This window comes from Convolutriloba macropyga, chromosome 3 (assembly GCF_964194025.1).
Source record: "Convolutriloba macropyga chromosome 3, txConMacr16.3, whole genome shotgun sequence".
Classification (NCBI taxonomy): Eukaryota; Metazoa; Xenacoelomorpha; order Acoela; family Convolutidae; genus Convolutriloba; species Convolutriloba macropyga.
Window position 1 is genome coordinate 27,275,207 of NC_134470.1, and position 24,935 is coordinate 27,300,141.

The 24,935-nt window shown below is 35.8% G+C and overlaps 1 protein-coding gene across 1 annotated transcript in view; it reads left to right on the forward strand.

Annotated features, from left to right (window-relative positions):
• LOC142336590 (uncharacterized) overlaps positions 1-24,622 on the forward strand; it is a 56,813-nt gene extending 32,191 nt beyond the window's left edge. The window contains exons 4-5 of the mRNA XM_075385500.1: positions 23,106-23,230; positions 24,292-24,622. Coding sequence (XP_075241615.1) covers positions 23,106-23,230; positions 24,292-24,531 — 365 coding nt within the window. The 3' untranslated portion in view covers positions 24,532-24,622. The remainder of the gene's footprint in view (positions 1-23,105; positions 23,231-24,291) is intronic.
• The last annotated feature ends 313 nt before the right edge of the window (positions 24,623-24,935 follow it).

Genomic DNA, 24,935 nt, shown 5'->3' on the forward strand with positions numbered 1-24,935 from the left:
TTTCCAATTTCTTGTAGACTAAAATTTTGAAACACCTTATTTACGCTTGGTTTCAGTCCTTTTCTTTTTTGAGGGCACCAAGGAAACGCAATAATATGGCCTCTAGTTTCTTGCAGCTTTGGTTTTAAGATGTTTTATACAAAGTTTTTCTTTCGAAATTAGCTGTTTCACTGACTCCAATCACATTGAAAAAGAAATAGAATTTACTTACTACTACAATCTGCGCTAAATATCAATTTGAGTTATGAATAACACCTGAAAGAGGCAGAAACTAAAATCATACGTTTTGCATAACGATAACATGACGTTTTGTGGAGACTAAACCTATACATGACACTGATAAATTGGTAAAAAGTAGCCGTTTCGAATTATTTATTGTTAAAACGCACTACCCATTCATGTTATTTGTTAAAAAAATCTTCTTTATAAAAATTTGCAAAGCAAAAGAAACTGCATTCTTTGGCAGTTTTATGAGCAGTTAATAAGAACTCTAGACTATTCCTGCTTTATGAAATTTTATGACAAATAATAAAAAAATTTGTGATCAGAGGCTCAGATTTTTCAACTGAGTGTCGAATAGGCAATTTCCAAAAGATCATACAATTGTGAAGTCTAAATTTTAGGTTGGCAAAAAAATTTTTTTTGTATGAAGTTCTATGACTACAACTTTTTCATAAATACGGTGTCACTGATAAATATTATTTTCCAATTTTTCAGCCACTAATTCTTTGAAAAACTTTATTTGCACTTTGTATCTGTCCTTTGCGTGATTCGTCTACCAAAATAACGTTATAATAAGGCCTCCAGAGACTTCGACTCTGGTTTTTAATATGGTTTAAAGAATTTTTCTCTTTTGAAATTAGCTGTTTCATTGAATCCAATCATATTGAATTATAAATAGGGTTAACATAACAGAAAAATGATTTTTAGGAAACAAGTTGTGTTACATATATCTCATTAAAGACTCATAAACTGAAGTGTTAAATTTTGGAAAACAATACGAAGACGTTTTACTTCAAAAAACCTGTACATGGCTCTGATAATTTGTTAAAAAGCAGCCGTTTCGAATTACTTGTTGTTAAAATGAACCATCCATTTAAACTTTTTCTGAGAATGCCTATTAGTAGAATTGTGCGAAGCAAAACATATGGCCACTTTTTGACCGTTTAGGCGCGTTACTGCCCTATTGCAACATCTAGTGCCGGAATAAAAAATGTGGAAATTGGTTTGAGGTAAGATGGGTAAAAAAAATTTTGCTCCCAAAGAACTCATATATAGATCATTTTAATTCTATGCACAGATTCTGTTAACAAATTTATATTACATTTTTAGTAATATCATTCGAGACAACAGGTTTTGATTATGACCCAAAATCGTAAACTTTTCAGTTCATGTTGAAAACCATAAATGATCAGATTTATTAGTCTTACAACCCTTTCAAAAACCATTGTTTAGCAGAACAGAACTCGTACTAAGACTATGGCACCGCTGAAACTAAAAAATGGGGTCCAAAAATTTTTGTCACAAAACAGTTTTTCTCTCTGGCTTAAATAATAAGTTTTATGTGAACGTTACTGGTAATAACGTAATTAAAATTCCGATTTCCAGAGAATTGATTCAATACACGTTTTTAAATTTTATATTGCATACATCACGTCTGGCTAGTTTAGTAAGCACCGCAAAACTTGATAATAAGGCCTCCAGGGTCTTCAGGGTTGGTGTTTAATATGAATTATACTGTTTTTCCCTTTTGAAATCAGCTGTTTCACTGACTCCAATCATATTGAATCAGAAATAAGGTTCGCATACCAAAACAATCGCTTTGAAACAACAGCTTTCGTTCTATCTAACAAAGAAAAGACACAGAAACAAAAATCATATGTTTTGCATAACAATAACATGACATTTTTACTTAACTTTTATATGGCAGTGATAATTTGTTAAAAAGTAGCCATTTCGAATTACTTGTTGTTAAAATGAACCCTCCATTCAGACTTCTTCTGAAGATGCCTATTAGTAGAATTGTGCGAAACAAAAGTTTGGCCACTTTTCGACCGTTCAGGCGCGTTACTGTCCTCTTGGAGCATCTATTGCTGGAATAACAAACGTGGAAATTGGTTTGAGGTAAGATAGGTAAAAAAAATTTGCTCCTACAGAACTCATATATAGATCATTTTAATTCTAAGCACAGATTCTGTTAATAAATTTATATTACATTATTAGTTATATCATTCGAGACAACAGGTTTTGATTATGACCCAAAATCTTAAAGTTTTCGATTCATGTTGAAAACCATAATTGATCAGATTTATTAGTTTTACAACCCTTTCAAAAAGCGTTGTTTAGCAGAACGGCACTCGTACTGAGGCTATAGCACTGCTGAAACTATAAAATGGGGCCCAAAAACTTTTTGTCACAAAACAGTTTTTCTCTCAGGCTTAAATAATAATTTTTATGTGAACGTTACTGGTGATAAAGTAATTAAAACTCCGATTTCCAGAGAATTAATTCAATACACGTCTTTAAATTTTATATTGCATACATCACGTCTGGCTAATTTAGTAAGCACCACAAAGCGTGATAATAAGGCCTCCAGGGTCTTCAGTGTTGGTGTTTAATATGGTTTATACTATTTTTCCCTTTTGAAATCAGTTGTTTCTCTGACTCCTATCATATTGAATAACAAATAAGGTTCGCATACCAAAACAATTGCTTTTAAATAACAACTTGTGTTCGATCTAACAAAGAAAAGACACAGAAACTAAAATGTTAGGTTTTGCATAACAATAACATGACTTTTTTCATTTAACTTGTATATGGCAGTGATAATTTGTTAAAAAGTAGCCATTTCGAATTTTTTGTTGTTAAAATGAACCCTCCATTCAGACTTTTTCTGAGGATGCCTATTAGCAGAATTGCGCGAAGCAAAACATATGGCCACTTTTTGACCGTTTAGGCGCGTTACTGCCCTCTTGCAACATCTATTGCTGGAATAATAAACGTGGAAATTGGTTTGAGGTAAGATGGGTAAAAAAAAATTCGCTCCTACAGAACTCATATACAGATCATTTTAATTCTAAGCACAGATTCTATTCACAAATTTTTATGACAATGTCAGTAATATCATTCGAGACAATCAGGTTTTGATTATGACCCAAAATCTTAAAGTTTTCAATTCATGTTGAAAACCATAATTGATCAGATTTATTAGTCATACAACACTTTCAAAAAGCGTTGTTTAGCAGAAGGGCACTCGTACTGAGGCTATAGCACTGCTGAAACTATAAAATGGGGTCCAAAAATTTTTGTCACAAAACAGTTTTTCTCTCTGGCTTAAATAATAAGTTTTATGTGAACGTTACTGGTAATAACGTAATTAAAATTCCGATTTCCAGAGAATTGATTCAATACACGTTTTTAAATTTTATATTGCATACATCACGTCTGGCTAGTTTAGTAAGCACCGCAAAACTTGATAATAAGGCCTCCAGGGTCTTCAGGGTTGGTGTTTAATATGAATTATACTGTTTTTCCCTTTTGAAATCAGCTGTTTCACTGACTCCAATCATATTGAATCAGAAATAAGGTTCGCATACCAAAACAATCGCTTTGAAACAACAGCTTTCGTTCTATCTAACAAAGAAAAGACACAGAAACAAAAATCATATGTTTTGCATAACAATAACATGACATTTTTACTTAACTTTTATATGGCAGTGATAATTTGTTAAAAAGTAGCCATTTCGAATTACTTGTTATTAAAATGAAACATCCACTCAGACTTTTTCTGAGGAAGCCTATTAGTAGAATTGTGCGAAGCAAAACATATGGCCACTTTTTGACCGTTTAGGCGCGTTACTGCCCTATTGCAACATCTAGTGCCGGAATAAAAAATGTGGAAATTGGTTTGAGGTAAGATGGGTAAAAAAAATTTTGCTCCCAAAGAACTCATATATAGATCATTTTAATTCTATGCACAGATTCTGTTAACAAATTTATATTACATTTTTAGTAATATCATTCGAGACAATCAGGTTTTGATTATGACCCAAAATCTTAAACTTTTCAATTCATGTTGAAAACCATAAATGATCAGATTAATTAGTCTTACAACCCTTTCAGAAAGCGTTGTTTAGCAGAACGGCACTCATACTGTGGCCATGGCACTGCTTAAATTTAAAAATGGGGCCCAAAAATTTTTGTCACAAAACAGTTTTTGTCTCAGATTTAAATAATAAGTTTTAAGTGAACGTTACTGGTGATAACGTAATTAAAACTCTGCTTTTCAGAGAATTATTTCAATACGTGTTTTTTATTTTTAAATTGCATAAAAGCACGTCTGGCCAGTTTAGTGAGCACCACAAAACGTGATAATGAGGCCTCCAGGGTCTTCAGGGTTGGTGTTTAATAAGGTTTATACTGTTTTTCCCTTTTGAAATCAGCTGTTTCACTGACTCCAATCACAGTGATTTATAAATAGGGTTCACATACTTCAACAAGCAGCTGAAAATAGTCAATAGGCATCAAAAAACGTCATCAAGTTATGCATTACGCTAAAATCGGCAGTTAATAAGCACTCTAATTTTTTTTGCTTTATGAAGTTTTATGACTTTTCCATAAAATAATGCAAAACTTTGTGATCTGAGGCTCAAATTTTAGCTGAGTGTAGAATAGGCAATTCGCAAAAGATCACACAATTGTGATGTCTAAATTTTAGGTTGGCAAAATTTTTCTTTTGTATGAAATTCTATGACTACAACTTTTTCATAAATATGGTATCACTAAAAAAAATATTTTCCGATTTTTCACTCACTAATTCTTTGAAACACTTTATTCGCTCTTTTTTTCAGTAGTTTGCGTGATTTGTCTACCAAAAAATTGTTTTAATAAAGGCTCCAGAGACTTCCACTCTGGTGTTTAATATGGTTTAAAGAATTTTTCTCTGAAATTAACTGTCTCATTTAATCCAATCACAATGAATTATAAATAGGGTTTACATACCAGACAAATGGCTTTTAAGAAACGAGTTGTGTTACATATATCACATTAAAGATTCATAAAAGGAAGGCTTATGTTTTGGATAACAATAAGAAGACATTTTACTTCACAAAACCTGTACTTTGCTCTGATAATTTGTTAAAAAGCAGCCGTTTCGAATTACTTGTTGTTAAAATGAACCATCAATTCAAACTTTTTCAGAGAATGCTTCTTAGTAGAATTGTGCAAAGCAAAACATCTGGCCACTTTTTGACCGCTTAAGCGCGTTACTGCCCTCTTGCAACATCTAGTGCTTGAATAAAAAATGTGAAAATTGTTTTGAGGTAAGATAGGTAAAAAAGTATTACTCCTACAGAACTCATTTAAAGATCATATTAATTCTAAGCACAGATTCTTTTCACAATTTTGTATTACATTATCAGTAATATCATTCGAGAAATCAGGTTTTGATTATGACCCAAAATCTTAAACTTTTCAATTCATATTGAAAACCATAAATGATCAGATTAATTAGTCTTACAACCCTTTCAAAAAGCGTTGTTTAGCAGAACGGCACTCATACTGTGGCCATGGCACTGCTTAAATTTAAAAATGGGGTCCAAAAATTTTTGTCACAAAACAGTTTTTCTCTCAGGCTTAAATAAAAAGTTTTAAGTGAAAGTTACTGGTGATAACGTAATTAAAACTCTGATTTCCAAAGAATTAAATCAATACGCGTTTTTAATATTTAAATTGCATACATCACGTCTGGCCAGTTTAGTAAGCACAACAAAACGTGATAATAAGGCCTCCAGGGTCTTCAGGGTTGGTGTTTAATTTGAATTATACTATTTTTCCCTTTCGAAATCAGCTATTTCACTGACTCCAATCATATTGAATAACAAATAAGGTTCGCATACCCATACAATCGCTTTTAAAAAACAGCTTGCCTTCTATCTAACAAAGAAAAGACACAGAAACTAAAATCTTACGTTTTGCAAATCAATAACATAATTTTTTTATTTAACTTGTATATGGCAGTGATAATTTGTTAAAAAGTAGCTATTTCGAAATTTTTGTTGTTAAAATGAACTATCCTTTCAGACTTTTTCTGAGAATGCCTATTAGCAGAATTGCGCGAAGCAAAACATATGGCCAGTTTTTGACCGTTTAGGCGCGTTACTGCCCTCTTGCAACATCTAGTGCCGGAATAAAAAATGTAGAAATTGGTTTGAGGTAAGATAGGTAAAAAAAATTTTGCTCCTACAGAACTCATATATAAATAATTTTAATTCTAAGCACAGATTCCGTTAACAAATTTATATTACATTATCAGTAATACCATTCGAGACAATCAGGTTTTAATTATGACCCAAAATCTTAAACTTTTCATTTCATGTTGAAAACCATAAATGATCAGATTTATTAGTCTTACAACCCTTTCAAAAAACGTTGTTTAACAGAACAGCACTCTTACTGAGGCTATGGCACTGCTGAAATTAAAGAATGGGGCCCAAAAATTTTTGTAAAAACAGTTTTTGTCTCAGGTTTAAATAATAGGTGTTAAGTGAACGTTACTGGTGATAACGTAATTAAAATTCTGATTTCCAGAGAATTAATTCAATACACCATTTTCATTTTTATAAAATAGACATCACGTCTGGCTAGTTGAGTAAGCACCACAAAACGTGATAATAAGGCCTCCAGGGTCTTCAGTGTTGGTGTTTAATAAGGTTAATACTATTTTTCTCCTTTTGAAATCTGCTGTTTCACTGACACCAATCACAGTGTGTTGGCGCCACTAGTGAACAGAAGCATGAGCCATCAGACCAACAGAAATGAAATCAAAACTCAGAAACTTGAAATTTTGCCAAAACTCAAAAAAGGTCAAAACTGAAAATTTTTACAAGTTGGGACCGAAAATTTGTCCACCCCCCCCCCGATTTTGGGAAGGGAAAACCTGAGCAACCCAAGGTTTTAGCACACGGTTAGGGTAACCCCTAAGCTATCCATGGACCCAACGAACATCCTTGCATCATACCTACAAGTGATGCTATTAGCACTTATATGGTGCAAAAAGTGCATTTTTGGATATTTTGTCATTTATTGTTAATTTTGCTAAATTGTTAATTCTATGATCCCTTAAGTGTTTATTAAAGGTCATTTGTCATACATTTGAGGCATTTAGAGTTACGTATGTACCATCAGTGCTTATGTCAACAAAAGCAAATAGTGCGGTAATTTAACATTTACTATGTAAACATTGACTTAAATCACTTTATTCGATTAACCAATCAGAGATCAGTGACAATGATGTTATAAATGCTATTTAGCGGATTATTTACTTTAACCCAATTGTCTGAATAGTGTAACCATATTCTATTTAGAACCATTAGAAACTGTTACAAAGAGCAGTTGGCTCTCAGATAGACTAAAATTTGATTCTTTAACAACTTTAGTCTTTTCGTTAAGTTTGCTAGATCTTAAGATCTTGCGAGTTATAAGTTAGTTGAGCCTACTTAACGAGAAGTTTGCAACATTACTAGCTACTGGCTGAAGCCTTACAAACTTCAGCACGAGATTGAACATAGACTATCACTAAGGATTTTCTTAACTTCAATCAACAAAAATAAAGTTACAGTCCTTTAATACGGCCGAGCGACTAATTATTTCAGCGAGATCGTTAGTCAATCGAACCCAGTGAAGAACCAGGCCGGCGTAAAACTCGAGAACCAGGCTGTGATATATCGGTTCCGCTGAGATTCTTGAGCAGCCGCAACATTTGGTCCGCCGACCCGGACAACATCAACAGCAGTGACACGAACAGAAAGGAATCTTCGATTCAACCTGGTGGACCAAAACAAAATCAGCAACGATGGCCAGCAAAAGTCCCAACAGACACTGGAAGACAGCTGATTGGAAGGCGAGTGGTCAACTCAAGACGTTAGAGAAAGAGCAAGCTGACCTACTCAAGTCCTTCTCCAGACACCTCAACGAGCTAGAAGGCTACCTAAAACAAAACAAAACAATGACAGCCGAAAGTGCTTATCGATGTTTCTTCAGGACGTCCGACGACTTGGAAGACAACCGACAACAGCAGAGGTTACTATTAAAACCAAAGTATTTTGAAAACTTTGACAATGACACCAAGCGTATGTTAGAAGAAAAGAAAAAAGTTTTGAGATGGTTAGTTGACAAAATACCAGATCTCCAAGATATTGAAGATTGTCGCGCAGTAGTCGTCGATTACCGGAAATACACATTGCGATGGTAAAAATTATGGAAAGATGCTAATCTAATTGAGCACGAATTGGGAGAACTCGAAAAGAAATTGAAATCAGAATATTTAAGCGACTCCGAAAGACAGATACTGTGTGATCAGATGGAACGATTATTAGAAAAGCTAGATGAAATTTACGCAGAAGCTCTTCGAATATTGAATACAGAAGGTTGTCCCGATGGGTTTCCGAACTTCAGTAAAACGAGAAGTCAATATCAAGACCTGATCAACCAGTACAGGTTCAGCAAGGATTGTGGAAATCAAACATCTTTAGTGTCAACTACATCGGCTGGTGACAAAGACCCAAACGACGAAACTGTAATTGATACAGGTAATGGAGCAATAGAAAATGCTGAGGAGAACGCCGAGGTCTCTTCCAAGCGTTCTGCTACACATGGAAACAGAAAGCAACCCAGTATCGCCAACTCGCGATCATCGAGAAGGCGACAGATTGAAGAAATGGAGCTCGAAAACCTAAGAGCAAAGAAAGAAACAGAGCAATGACTGCGAGAGCGCCAGTTGGAGTTAGAGCAAGAGCGTGAGGAAATAGAACTTCGTCGCCAGGAAGAAGAGTTACGTTTACAACAGCAACAGCAGCAACAAGAGCAAGAGTTACGTCTGAGGATGCAACAGCAAGAAGACGAACTGCGTTTTCGACAGCATGAGCGAGCTCTTGAAAACGAAAGAAGGAAAGCAGAGGAAGAAGAAGAACAAAGACGTCTGAAACTTGAGCTGACCAAAGGAAGCTCAAGAGCATCCGGATCAGTGGCAGATGAGATAGAAAGTGTTGGATCAAAACGAAATCAAGAAAGAATAGAGAGGTGGGCAGAAGCAGGGGCTCAACAGTCTGTCCCTCAACGACCACTATCTCCAAATGTTGTTATCGACCCTCCAACGAATGTCACTAAGGACAGAGCTGACAAACGTTTCAGCACCTACCCGAAAACTACCCCACTGTTCCACCCAGGCGAAAGGCTTTTCTCAAACCAACTAACAGAACCGAGCATTCTCAAGAAACCAGAAGTCCGTAAATCAATTAGAGTAACGGACCCACCAGAACCGCCGTTGACAAGGACGACGTTTCAGCAGCAGCGAACGTCAGCAGTTCAATACAGAAACAGGAGTCAGAGTCCCAATAACAACTTTCGGAACAGGTCTGCCGAGAGCAGAAACAGGAGCACAATGAATCACACCACTCCCCAAGTGATCTACCAACCAGTACCAAGCAGTGGTGCCAGCGGCTTGCCAAAACTAAAACTGACTGAGTTTTCAGGAGATCCTCTGGAGTGGCCAGAGTGGTCAGGTCTTTTTGATGTTGTTGTTCATCAAAAGCCAATCAGCGATACAGAAAAGATGCAATACCTCAAGACCAGTCTCACGGGTCAAGCAAAAGCAGCAATATTGGGAATGGGATTCAGCTCGCAATCATACTATCATGCTTGGGATATACTCTGTGAGAAGTACGGAAGATCAGATTTCATCGTCAACGCGCAATTCAAGAAAATACTAACTCATCCTCCAGTTCGACATGACGATTCTACGAGCATTGTCAAATTCGCAAATGTGGTTACAAATGTGGTGAACACCTTGACCCAACTTGGATACACATCAGACCTAGAAGCAGAAGCAGTGCTAAGTTCGACAACCAGAAAACTTTCTCCGCAACTGAGAGAACAGTGGTTGCAGTATATGCAAGATCGTCGACTACTGAGAGGTAACCTGATTATTTTCAAAGATTGGCTTGCCTCCAAAGCTACAATTCATGAGAATTTGTTAGCACAGACAAACTCGTCGTTTGACAGAAACAAACATCAAAACCATGATAAACCGAAGACGAGTACCTTGCTTCAAACGCTGAAGAGTCAAGCAAACCCAAGAATTTCGAATGTCCCTTCAAAGACGGGCAACATCCTATTTGGACGTGTGAAAAGTTTAAGTCACTGAAAGTAAATGAACGACGAGAGCATGTCCAGAAGTTCCGACTGTGTTTCAATTGCTTGAAACCAGGTCATATGTCGAAGGACTGCAGAAGCAGGACCTGCAGCGTACCTAGCTGTGGAAGGCGGCACAACAGGCTTTTGCACAGCGAACTACCGAAGAAGGAGACTACAAGGAATGTCTCAGATGCTACAACGGCAGTAGCAACTAACATCACCCAAGGAGGACTTCCAGTGGTACGAATCAAGCTGACTAACAGAGACTTAAGCCTAAATGTACTAGCAATGTGTGATTCAGGATCCTCAATCTCGTTTGTGGACAAATCAGTGGTGTCAAAACTCCATCTCCAAGGCAGAAAAGCATCTCTATCAGTAGCAGGGATCCATGGATCACAGGATGTAAAGACTGAAATAGTGCCAATAGCTGTTTCAGCGCATGAGAAGTCTCGACCAATGACAACAGTGCAGTTCTACGTACACGAAAAACTGAAATTGGGTGACCAGATTGTAGAGTTGCAAGAATTGAAAGACCGTTACCCACATCTGAGGAACTTGCCAGATCAAAGCTACAATCTAAATGATGTTCAAGTGATTCTTGGACAAGATTGCTACGACATTCATCACCCTTTTGAATTCAAGAAGTCAGAAGACAAAACTGCACCATGGGCAGTGAAATCAAAGATCGGTTGGGCTTTAAGTGGACCCCTACCAGCGAAGCAAGCAGCAACTCTTGCCACAACAGCAACATCAATTGCAGATGACAAATTAGCAAACCAGTTGAGTAAGTGGTGGAATATCGAGTCCTATGCTTCAAACTGCGATGTCACTGGACATTCGAAAGAAGAACAACGAGCAATCAAGACGTTGGAAAAAACAACACGATTCAATGGTGAAAGATACGAAGTTGGACTTCTGTGGCGAGAGGACGAAGTGAAGTTACCAAACAACTTCTACTCTGCAATGGGGCAACTCAAGTCCTTAGAACGACGCCTACAGAAAGACGAGGCGCTAAAGAAGCGCTACCAAGAAACCATTGACACAGATGTCAACGCTGGATACGTTCGGAAAGTAGATCAAGCTGAACTGAATGAAACCAAAGACAAACTGCAATGGTATTTACCACATCATCCTGTCATAAACCCGCACAAACCCGAAAAAGTCAGAAGAGTGTGCAACGCAGCAGCGAAGTATCAAGGTGTAGCCCTAAACGACAAACTTCTACCTGGGCCAGACCTGCTGCAGAGTTTGATCGGAATCATCTTTCGCTTCCGAGAACACCAAATAGCCTTATCAGCCGACATAGAAGCAATGTTTCTTCAAGTAGCTGTCCCAAAAGATGACAGCCGATGTTTACGATTCCTCTGGAGAGAAGATCCAGAGCGGAGGATAGAAGTCTACGAGTACACACGACACGTTTTTGGGGCGAAAAGCTTGCCGACTTGTGCAAATTACGCCTTGCACCAAGTGGCGAAAGATAATGCAGTCAACGACGAAAATCTTGTCAAAGTGGTTCAGCGAAACTTCTACACGGACGACTTCCTCAAGTCAGTCAGAACACCTCAAGAAGCGATTGAAATTTATCAGAAAGTCAGAGACATCCTCATCAAAGGTGGTTTCAAGTTGACGAAATGGATAGCAAGTGACGAAGAAGTCAAGTCACACATTCCAGAGACAGACAGATCAACGAAAGTTGTGAAAACTTTCGAAGCAGAACCACAATCATCTTCAATCCTAGGACTCAACTGGAATGTGGACACAGACAGTCTCATTGTCTGTCGTGGAACTGAGCAAGAAGTTCCAGCAAAAATAACTCAGAGAATTGTCCTATCCTTTGTCTCAGCAGTGTTCGACCCACTTGGAATATGTTCACCTTTCACCATACGAATGCGATTTCTTCTCAAAAGCATTTGGGCAGAAATGGGACAAGCATGGGACAAAGAGTTGTCAGCAGAACACTCAAAACTGTTCAGTGATTGGTGCTCTGAGTTGAGAGAAATAAGGACGATGTCGATAAATCGACTTTATTTCGAAAACGGATGTTCAAATTTGAGACTTCACATTTTTACAGATGCATCAGAGGAAGCGATGTGCATCGTGGCATATCTGCAAGATGAAGCAACGCTAAAGCTGACATATGTAATAGGGAAATGCCGTGTGGCACCCATCAGACATATGACGGTACCGAAATTAGAACTTCAAGCAGCAGTCTACGGAGTTCGTCTCAGAAGGCAGGTACTCAATGAACATGATGTCAAAATCGGCAAAATCTATCATTGGACCGACTCATCAACAGTGCTACAGTGGCTACAGGCAGCGCACAAGAAACAACAAGTATTCGTTGCAAACAGAGCAGCTGAAATACTGGAAAACTCATCGATGGATCAATGGAGACACGTCAAAGTGTTGAAAACCCTGCCGACATCGGAACCCGAGGAATGTCCATCGAAGGCCTCAAGGAGTCCGCATGGCTAAACGGGCCGGCATGGCTTCAGGCAGATGAAGAAAAGTGGCCAAAGCCGTGGTGCCAAGTGAACGAACTCGAACCTGAGCAAGTTACGAGTACTGTAGCAACAGAAACAAAACTAGAGCAACTATTTGACTGGAGACGATACAGTTCCCTCAAACGAATTAGAAACTTTATTGCCTATTGCATGAGGTTCAAGACAAAAAAGAAGGGTCCCCTCAAAGCAGACGAGATTCATCAAGCAGAGCAAATACTGTTTCGATTTGTTCAAAACGAAAGCTTCCCGAATGTTTCGAAGTCTATATCAAACAGCAAAGAAATCTCCAAAGTTTTAAACATTGCCAAATTGTCACCCTTCATAGAGGAAGATGGAACAATTCGAGTGAAAGGTCGACTGAAGCATTCAAACCTCGATTACAATGCAAAACATCCAATACTGTTGACAGCAAAGCATCCAGTAGTACAACTTCTGTTGGAGAGAGCTCATCGTGACAACCTACATGAGGGCACAGAATATGTGAGGAACATGCTCCAACAAGAATACTGGATCATTGGACTGAGAAATGCATTAAGAAAAATCAAGTCGATATGTATCAAATGCAGACACAGGAACGCCAACCCCATTCACCCACCGATGGCGGATCTACCACGAGAACGACTTGATGAACATGTGTTCCCATTCACCCATACCGGAGTTGACTACTTCGGACCCATAGAAGTGAAGTTCCTACGACGTACATTGAAGAGATGGTGCTGCCTCTTCACTTGTCTGACAACCAGAGCAGTACACATCGAAGTTGCACAGTCATTGGACACCGAGTCATGTCTAGCGGCAGTGACAAGATTCATCGCACGACGTGGCTACCCAAGTACCATCATCAGCGACAACGGCACGAACTTCGTTGGAGCAGCCAAGGAACTCAAAGCATTCATGGACGAATGGGACAAAGCTAAGATTGAAAGTGACTTAGCACAGAAAAAGATTGTTTGGAAATTCAACCCTCCCGGAGCTCCTCACTTTGGTGGAATCTGGGAAAGACTGGTTCAAAGTTGCAAGAAGGTCATGATTGCAATCTTGGACAACAGAAGCCTCACTGACGAGGTACTCAGCACAACAATGTGTCTTGTAGAGCAAACTCTCAACGCAAGACCCCTGACAGCAGTAAGTGACGATCCAGAGGATTTGACAGCTCTTACACCCAATCACTTCCTGCTAGGACGAGAAAACGCAAGTGCACCATTTATGCCATCCAGTGAACGCTACCATGATCTCAGAAAATCATTCAAAACGGCTCAAGCATATGCGGACATGATCTGGAAGAGATGGACTCGTGAATATCTTCCACAATGGAATCAGAGATCAAAGTGGTCAAAAGAACATGTGCGAAATCTGAAAGAAGGAGAACTTGTTTGGATGGTAGACGAGTCAGTGAAACGATGTGAGTACAAGATGGGACGAGTCATCCAAGTCTTCAAAGGCAACGATGGAGTCGTACGATCAGCGAGAGTCAAGATGGCACATGGCGAATTCAACAGGCCGGTGGTGAAATTGGCGCCAGTCTTCTACGATGGTGTTTCCGAGATCGAAAACAGGACCGGCGATGTTGGCGCCACTAGTGAACAGAAGCATGAGCCATCAGACCAACAGAAATGAAATCAAAACTCAGAAACTTGAAATTTTGCCAAAACTCAAAAAAGGTCAAAACTGAAAATTTTTACAAGTTGGGACCGAAAATTTGTCCACCCCCCCCCCGATTTTGGGAAGGGAAAACCTGAGCAACCCAAGGTTTTAGCACACGGTTAGGGTAACCCCTAAGCTATCCATGGACCCAACGAACATCCTTGCATCATACCTACAAGTGATGCTATTAGCACTTATATGGTGCAAAAAGTGCATTTTTGGATATTTTGTCATTTATTGTTAATTTTGCTAAATTGTTAATTCTATGATCCCTTAAGTGTTTATTAAAGGTCATTTGTCATACATTTGAGGCATTTAGAGTTACGTATGTACCATCAGTGCTTATGTCAACAAAAGCAAATAGTGCGGTAATTTGACATTTACTATGTAAACATTGACTTAAATCACTTTATTCGATTAACCAATCAGAGATCAGTGACAATGATGTTATAAATGATATTTAGCGGATTATTTACTTTAACCCAATTGTCTGAATAGTGTAACCATATTGTATTTAGAACCATTAGAAACTGTTACAAAGAGCAGTTGGCTCTCAGATAGACTAAAATTTGATTCTTTAACAACTTTAGTCTTTTCGTTAAGTTTGCTAGATCTTAAGATCTTGCGAGTTATAAGTTAGTTGAGCCTACTTAACGAGAAGTTTGCAACATTACTAGCTACTGGCTGAAGCCTTACAAACTTCAGCACGAGATTGAACATAGACTATCACTAAGGATTTTCTTAACTTCAATCAACAAAAATAAAGTTACAGTCCTTTAATACGGCCGAGCGACTAATTATTTCAGCGAGATCGTTAGTCAATCGAACCCAGTGAAGAACCAGGCCGGCGTAAAACTCGAGAACCAGGCTGTGATATATCGGTTCCGCTGAGATTCTTGAGCAGCCGCAACACAGTGATTTATAAATAGTGTTCACATACCTCAACAGGCAGCTGAAAATATTCAATAGGCATCAAAAAACGTCATCAAGTTATGCATTACAAAAAAAAATCGGCAGTTAATAAGCACTCTAATTTTTTGCTTTATGAAGTTTTATGACTACGACTTTTCCATAAAAAAATGCAAAACTTTGTGATCTGAGGCTCAAATTTTAGCTGAGTGTAGATTAGGCAATTTCCAAAAGATCACACACTTGCGCAGTCTAAATTTTAGATCGGCAAAAAATTTTTTTGTATGAAGTTCTATGACTACAACTTTTTCATAAATACGGTATCACTGAAAAATAATAATTTCCGATTTTTTGCTCACTAATTTTTTGAAACAGTTCATTTGCTCTTTGTTTTAGCCCATTTCCTGGTTTGTCTAAAAATTTAATAAATTGCAACTTTCATATTATGAAAGTCTTAGGATTACAACTTTTCATAGACGACATAATAGGAAGTTGTAATTTACAACTTTTTCAATTATGAGGTCAACCCGGGAAATTAGCCGGTAAGGCTTGGATTTTAAGGTGCTCTAAGTTGTGCTGACATGTTTTGCTTTGAAATATAGTAAACAAAACAAAAGCAAAATGCTAAAATCACTAGCTCGAAATTATGTGGAACCGCGAAATTTGCATTTTGGAACTGGAGATATGAGCGTTTCGGCTATTTTCACCATTTTATTTACCTTTTTCAACGGAATGCCAAACAACTTTGTGTTGAGTGACCAAGAAGTGGGAGATCATGAGTTGGGTGACCAAGAAGTGACCCTACAAGAGAGGGTTTTAAAAACGGTCTCTGGCTCGTATTGAGACGCATACAATTCCCAGTTGATAACAGTTTTTTTCGTCTTCAAACTTGTTTCATTATTGCGGACGTTTTATTCAAAGATTGCAAGTCAATCACTTGTTTTAATTGCGTTGGTCTTGCCAGAACTGGCATAGTATGAATGGCTTTATAATATAATTATTAAGTTATTGTTCCGACCCACTTGTGGGGGGAGGAACTATATACTCAAATGCGTTTTTTTGTTCAGTCAATTTTGGCTGATCGATATATTCATCGTAGAGAAATGTGAGTGGTATCATTTAAAAGCTGTTCCAGCGTAGAATTCAAAATTGAAAAGATTTTTCAGAATTTCGTTTTTTCCGAGGAGTTATCGAGGATTGAAGTTTTGTGCATTTGGCATGATTTTTCTTCACTTTTAGTGTAATTTTTCTTCAAATTAAGATATTTTCTATGAAAATAGTATTTCAAATTTACATTTCATGCCACAAAATGAACATATTGTGTGTTACTAATAGACTGAAGACAAAAAAAGACTAGCTCTGGTCTCATAGGGAAGTTCACTATAAAAAAACCGAATTCTGTTTGAGAACTCTTTTCTTAGAAAACTTTTCAGTTCTTTTTTTGTTTTTTTAAGTCACCTCGAGACTAGTCACTTTTCATAACGGGGTTGTGTTAACGACAAACTTCATTTGCAGTCAAATGAAGCCCAATGAACAAAAAAATCGTTTTCAAGGAATTGCTCATGTTTTTTTGGCTTCGACACTGAGTTTTCGTAATTTTAAATGAAAAATTGATTTTATTTTTTGGAGTACTATGGCACAAACTCATTGACTAAAAGTGCAATATGTTTCGTAATGATTACTAAATGAACATATCTAGTGCTTTGATTGGGAAGCTATTGGCTGTTAAGACTTTAAGAATAATTTTTCGGAAATTTTTTTGAACATTGATCAATCATAAACTTATTTTCGTGAAATGTAAGTCAGTCACAGTAATGTGAGGACCCTACTCCTTCCCACTGCAACCAAATTTTATCTGGTTAGCGGTTTTATCTACGAACTATTGGATATATGACTTCAATGACACAAGATCTCATTTTTTTTTTCAACTTTTGTGGTTATTTTTGTACTCTTGGTTACTTTTGAACTCATATCACATTATCCAAATTTTGATGACTCGCATTGGCTTAGAAAATAAGTTCATTGGATCACTGATAAATTTTCAGAGAAAAGCTTATGGTGTAATTGACTTCGACACTTTTTAGCACTTTTCTACTGAATTTTTGGTTTTTGCCTGTTTTTGATGTTGTTTTCATAGTCATAAGACTTATTGTGATGTCTTAATAATTACCTATGAATGACAAATTTAATTGTCTTCACATCGGGTTAAACTTGAGCGTATTTATTGACTTCCGTTGAAAGCTAGTGATTTTAATGGCTGTTAAGACTTTGAAAATAATGATTTGAAAATTTTTTCTGAATATTAACCAATCATAAATTTATTTTCGTGAAAGTAAGTCCATGTCAGTCAAGAGAGGACCCTCTTCCTTCCTACTGCAACCAAATTTTATCTGGTTAGCGGTTTTATCTACTAACTATTGGATATATGACTTCAATGACACAAGATCTCATTTTTTTTTCAACTTTTGTGGTTATTTTTGTACTGTTGGTTACTTTTGAACTCATATCACATTATCCAAATTTTGATAACTCGCATTGGCTTAGAAAATAAGTTCATTGGATCACTGATAAATTTTCAGAGAAAAGCTTATGGTGTAATTGACTTCGACACTTTTTAGCACTTTTCTACTGAATTTTTGGTTTTTGCCTGTTTTTGATGTTGTTTTCATAGTCATAAGACTTATTGTGATGTCTTTATAATTACCTATGAATGACAAATTTAATTGTCTTCACATCGGGTTAAACTTGAGCGTATTTATTGACTTCCGTTGAAAGCTAGTGATTTTAATGGCTGTTAAGACTTTGAAAATAATGTTTTGAAAATTTTTTCTGAATATTAACCAATCATAAATTTATTTTCGTGAAAGTAAGTCCGTGTCAGTCAAGAGAGGACCCTCTTCCTTCCTACTGCAACCAAATTTTATCTGGTTAGCGGTTTTATCTACTAACTATTGGATATATGACTTCAATGACACAAGATCTCATTTTTTTTTCAACTTTTGTGGTTATTTTTGTACTGTTGGTTACTTTTGAACTCATATCACATTATCCAAATTTTGATAACTCGCATTGGCTTAGAAAATAAGTTCATTGGATCACTGATAAATTCTCAGAGAAAAGCTTATGGTGTAATTGACTTCGACACTTTCTAGCACTTTTCTACTGAATTTTTGGTTTTTGCCTGTTTTTGATGTTGTTTTCATAGTCATAAGACTTATTGTGATGTCTTAATAATTACCTATGAATGACAAACTTAATCAAACTTAATTGTCTTCACATCGGGTTAAACTTGAGCGTATTTATTGACTTCCGTTGAAAGCTAGTGATTTTCATGGCTGTTAAGTCTTTGAAAATAATGTTTTGAAAATTTTTTCTGAATATTAACCAATCATAAACTTATTTTCGTGAAATGTAAGTCAGTCACAGTAATGTGAGGACCCTACTCCTTCCCACTCCAACCAAATTTTATCTGGTTAGCGGTTTTATCTACTAACTAGTGGATATATGACTTCAATGACACAAGATCTTATTTTTTTTTTTCAATTTTTGCGGTTATTTTTGTATTCTTGGTTACTTTTCAACTATAATCACATTATCCAAATTTTGATAGCTCGCATTGGCTTAGAAAATAATTTCATTGGATCACTGATAAATTTTCAGAGAAAAGCTTATTGTGTAATTGACTTCGACACTTTCTAGCACTTTTCTACTGAATTTTTGGTTTTTGCCTGTTTTTGATGTTGTTTTCATAGTCATAAGACTTATTGTGATGTCTTAATAATTACCTATGAATGACAAACTTAATTGTCTTCACATCGGGTTAAACTTGAGCGTATTTATTGACTTCCGTTGAAAGCTAGTGATTTTAATGGCTGTTAAGACTTTGAAAATATTGTTTTGAAAATTTTTTCTGAATATTAACCAATCATAAATTTATTTTCGTGAATGTAAGTCCGTGTCAGTCAAGAGAGGACCCTCTTCCTTCCTAATGCAACCAAATTTTATCTGGTTAGCGGTTTTATCTACTAACTATTGGATATATGACTTCAATGACACAAGATCTCATTTTTTTTTTTAACTTTTGTGGTTATTTTTGTACTGTTGGTTACTTTTGAACTCATATCACATTATCCAAATTTTGATAACTCGCATTGGCTTAGAAAATAAGTTCATTGGATCACTGATGAATTTTCAGAGAAAAGCTTATGGTGTAATTGACTTCGACACTTTCTAGCACTTTTCTACTGAATTTTTGGTTTTTGCCTGTTTTTGATGTTGTTTTCATAGTCATAAGACTTATTGTGATGTCTTAATAATTACCTATGAATGACAAACTTAATCAAACTTAATTGTCTTCACATCGGGTTAAACTTGAGCGTATTTATTGACTTCCGTTGAAAGCTAGTGATTTTCATGGCTGTTAAGGCTTTGAAAATAATGTTTTGAAAATTTTTTCTGAATATTAACCAATCATAAACTTATTTTCGTGAAATTTAAGTCAGTCACAGTAATGTGAGGACCCTACTCCTTCCCACTGCAACCAAATTTTATCTGGTTAGCGGTTTTATCTACTAACTAGTGGATATATGACTTCAATGACACAAGATCTTATTTTTTTTTTCAATTTTTGCGGTTATTTTTGTATTCTTGGTTACTTTTGAACTCATATCACATTATCCAAATTTTGATAGCTCGCATTGGCTTAGAAAATAACTTCATTGGATCACTGATAAATTTTCAGAGAAAAGCTTATGGTGTAATTGACTTCGACATTTTCTAGCACTTTTCTACTGAATTTTTGGTTTTTGCCTGTTTTTGATGTTGTTTTCATAGTCATAAGACTTATTGTGATGTCTTAATAATTACCTATGAATGACAAACTTATTTGTCTTCACATTGGGTTAAACTTGAGCGTATTTATTGACTTCCGTTGAAAGCTAGTGATTTTAATGGCTGTTAAGACTTTGAAAATAATGTTTTGAAAATTTTTTCTGAAAATTAACCAATCATAAATTTATTTTCGTGAAAGGTAAGTCCGTGTCAGTCAAGAGAGGACCCTCTTCCTTCCTACTGCAACCAAACTTTATCTGGTTAGCGGTTTTATCTACTAACTATTGGATATATGACTTCAATGACACAAGATCTCTTTTTTTTCAACTTTTGTGGTTATTTTTGTACTGTTGGTTACTTTTGAACTCATATCACATTATCCAAATTTTGATAACTCGCATTGGCTTTGATAACTCGCATTGGCTTATTTTGATAACTCGCATTTTGATAACTCGCATCCAAATTTTGATAACTCGCATTGGCTTAGTGATTTTCATGGCTGTTAAGACTTTGAAAATAATGTTTTGAAAATTTTTTCTGAATATTAACCAATCATAAACTTATTTTCGTGAAATGTAAGTCAGTCACAGTAATGTGAGGACCCTACTCCTTCCCACTGCAACCAAATTTTATCTGGTTAGCGGTTTTATCTACTAACTATTGGATATATGACTTCAATGACACAAGATCTTATTTTTTTTTCCAATTTTTGCGGTTATTTTTGTATTCTTGGTTACTTTTGAACTCATATCACATTATCCAAATTTTGATAGCTCCCATTGGCATAGAAAATAAATTCATTGGATCACTTATGAAGTTTTCAGAGAAAGACTGATGGTTTAAATGGCTTCGACACTTTCTTCTCGCACTTTCCTGCTGAATTTTTGGTTTTTGCCTGTTTTTGTTGTTGTTTTCATAGTCATAAGACTTCTTGTGATGCTTTATTGATTAACTCTGCATGACAAATATACTTTTCCTCCCATCGGGTACATTTAGCAGTGTATTTATTGACTTCCGTGGAAAGCTATTGAATTTAATGGCTGCTAATCCTTAAAAAAAAAATCGAAAACTTTTTTTAAACATTAACCAATCTTAAACTTTTTTCGTGAACTGTTAGTCAGTTTCGGTATGGAGAGGACACCTTCTTTTCTACTGCTTACAAATTTAATCTGGTTTCCGGTTTTATTTTCTAACTAGTAGTTTTAAGACTTCAATGCCACAGGTTTTCGTAATTTTTAGCTTATTCACTGGCTTCCGTTGAAAGCTATTGAATTTTATGGCGTTGATACTACGAGTTTTCTCAAAAAGTTCGTGGTTCGGATTTATTTATTCAAATTTGTTGATTTTTTGAAGTTAAATTATTTAAAAAAAAGAATCCCATTGCTGTTGAAACAATTATTTGAAACTAGAAAGGTTGGTATTGAAAAGTTCACTTTTTAATGCATTCGACATTCCTCTCGTTCAGCTTTTTTTCCTGAAATTGCTGTTTTTTTCCTGTTTTTTGTTCTTTATGTAGCCGAATATTGCCGACCAGTAGCATAAGCTTGTAATCGAAGATTGAATGAATGATGTTACCCGAAGCACTCAGTTTATAGCGGATAGTCTTAATGTTTATGATAAACTTTTTCAATTTTTTTCAAACTTTTCAGTTTTTGTTGTTCTTTTCGTCAACTTGTAACTTATTTCATCATTGAGAGGCCACATGCAATTTCTGTTATTTCAAAAAATAACACATCTACTTATTTGATTTGTCACTGACGTTTTGTTTGTTGGACAATATGCGTTATTATAAACGTTTTTTGAGTGGTAAGTTTTGTGTTTATTTATTTTTCTCTTCTTTTTTCAATCGCGTAATAACAGATCCCAATGGTTTTCAAATATGGGCCAGGTAAACTTAGTTAATATCTCAGTATAAATCCTTTAGCTGAAATAGTAGAAATAACAATTGAATATTCAGACATAATATTCAGAGTATAGCTAATGAGTTTAACGGTATCAATAATTTGCGTTTTTTGCAAATCTTTTGTAATTTTTTGAGTTTTTCTGCATCTTTAGTCCGTTTCTATGGCTTAGTCTAACCAAAGACAGGTCGTTTTGTTTTCGTAATTAATTTTTAGTAATTTGTCAAGGTTTATAATAAGGTTTTTAAAAAATATTGATTAATTTTTGAATTTCGCCTTATTAATCGTTCTCTTTGTCGACTTGTTACCTAGTTTTATTAACAAAAGTTTCTATCTGCTGTATAATTAGGATAGAGTAAATTTGTGTAGTTAAGGTTTTATCTGACTGCATGTTGACATTGTTACTAGGTGCTTTTAAATTTTGTTATTCATTTTTTGCCGTGAAATTTTTGTTTTTGCTAATTTTGTTGTTTGTTTTTTTTCTCGTAGTCTCTTTAACGGCAGATTTGGTTGGCGCTGTAATGAGGCATGGCATTATGTAATTCAATTAGTGATTAGATTGTGTAACGATTGTTTTAAACTCGAATATCTATTTTTGTTATATCGTCATTTGGTTGACAATTAAGTAAAGAATGTTGATAAGCTCGGGTCGGAACATCATGTGCGAACGCACATTAACGAGTCTCCTTGTTTAATATTATTTTTAAGACAACTTTTATATAAAGTTTCGAATCTGAAACAGAAGACTGAAAGAGAAAACTGACAGAAAACTGAAATATTTACGAGCATAGTTTTTTAGATAGTTAAAAATGTGTTTTTTATTGGACTGAGGACGCCATTAAAAATTGAATGTTGAAGCAGGTCGAGCAAAAAAAACTTTGAACAGAAAATTTGCAGTGTGTGCACGCTTTAAATTTTTTACCTGAAAATGAGAAAATGGTCGATATACAGAAAAGTGAAACATCTACTATTAAAATTTTACAGATTGTTAAAAATGTGTTTTCTGGTTGAACTAAGCACTCCATAGAAAATTGAATATCAAAGCGGTTTCTTTGCAATTTTTAGCTCAAAATGAGAAATATTTAATGGTTGCTTTGAAAGTCAAATTTTTTTGTGTTGTATGTAGGTGGATGTTGTAACTCTCAAGTACACGAGTACATGAGCCATGGATGCAACTACGGTGTGTCCCCCAAGGACTACTACAAACTGGTCACTGACTTCACCAGTCCTAAACAACTCAACAGGATCAAGGTATAGACTAATTTCAAGTTTTGTTGTTCTATGAAGTCATTCGGCTCCGCTAAGTTTTTAAACCTCGTTCTGTTCTGCATTGGAGTACCGCCGTATCTTTGATTAACCATAACCTGATCAAGGAAAAGTTTAAGGAGATTTTTGTTGCTTTTATTATCCAACCAGTCAATCTGATAACTGTAATTATATATTTTCCAACAATCAGTCATCGATTGTTAGTGAACAAAGCCTGTACAAAAGCATCGCTCAGGATGTATTGTGGCATAATCATGCATAATATAGATCCTTATATCGTTGGAACCAGATGTATCTTCACCTATTAAACCTTGGATTCACTTCTTATTTAGCAAAAAATTGTTTGAGCTGAAATTGATGTGAATGCTGGTATCTATCCCCACAATAGTGGACATTTAACTTTTAAGCACCCAGGCGTTCTTGATATTTCTTCCATAGTTAAGTGCTTCCATGGCAAAATGGGGATTATAAATCACTGGGGGCAGATTAAATCACTTCTATTTTTTGTCTAGGAAATTGGCTGTAATTTTCAAACAATTTCTAACGTATAACTGTTGCGTTGACCCAGAAAAGATCATTGCCAACCTTTTTAAATAAAGAATTAAACATTCATAAAGACTGTAATCAGCATGCCCTTCGCAACTCCCGCCATTATTTACAACACCAATTGACACGGATGTTAAAGATATGCTTCGAAACAAAGATTACTGATTTCTTGATTAGATATGTTGCACCCAATCATCATTCCAGCGAAAGCTAATTACCAATCTGGAAAAGTTTGCAAGCTCAAAAAAGTCTGTAGAAGGGTCTATAAGTTGTTTGGTCAGGGGCCATTTTGATCTCGGAGGGTGAAAATCATTCAGAGGTTGTTTTGACCTTCGCACTTTGAAGAACTTGTTGTGGCCATTTTGAACCCACGAAAGTCTGAGAGTGTTAACTCATTGTTGCGTTGTCGTAAGTAATGATGGGATTTGTCAAGTCTCAGCTGATTAGAAACGCAATGATTCTTACAGCAAACAAAATGTCTTTCACGCTTCTAACTTCAGGCTCGCTACAACAAAACCTCGGGATTCAATGTAATATCGGAGCTTGGTTTTGGAGAAGGTCAACTGATCAAAGACGGAGCCAAGTCTGGTCACGTCTTCATTCTGCCACCAAAACTGAAGATGGATGACGTCAGATTCCAGTACGACAAAGTGGAATCCGTGTTGACTTTTGATTGGTTTAAAGAGACAATTGTGTGCAAAGGTCAACCGTGGATTTGCGAAAACAAAAATCTGTTATGAAATATGGTTTTCAAGAGCAGTGATATAGTTACGTAACATATTTTCGAATACTTGTTTCAGTAAAGATTTTAATTTAATTTTGTTCATATAACCAGATATTCAGCAAAACTCAATCAATCCTAATTGGGGCAGAACGATTTTTTGAATCAAAGACATGATCAAGGATAGTTTTAATTGTTCCAACATTTCTTTAGAAAACGCTAATTGTTTATGCGAGAGTGGCTTTTAATTTCCTCAGAAAAATGTGACAAATTGTATACGCATCCTAAAAAAATAAGCGGCATACCGCAAAAAAACAGAAGGCTAAAATACTTCTAACAAATCTTCGCAGTTTTTCTGTTGAAACAAGTTCAACAATAAGATTCAAAAAATGAAAATTACACAACTTCAATAGCTGCAGTAAA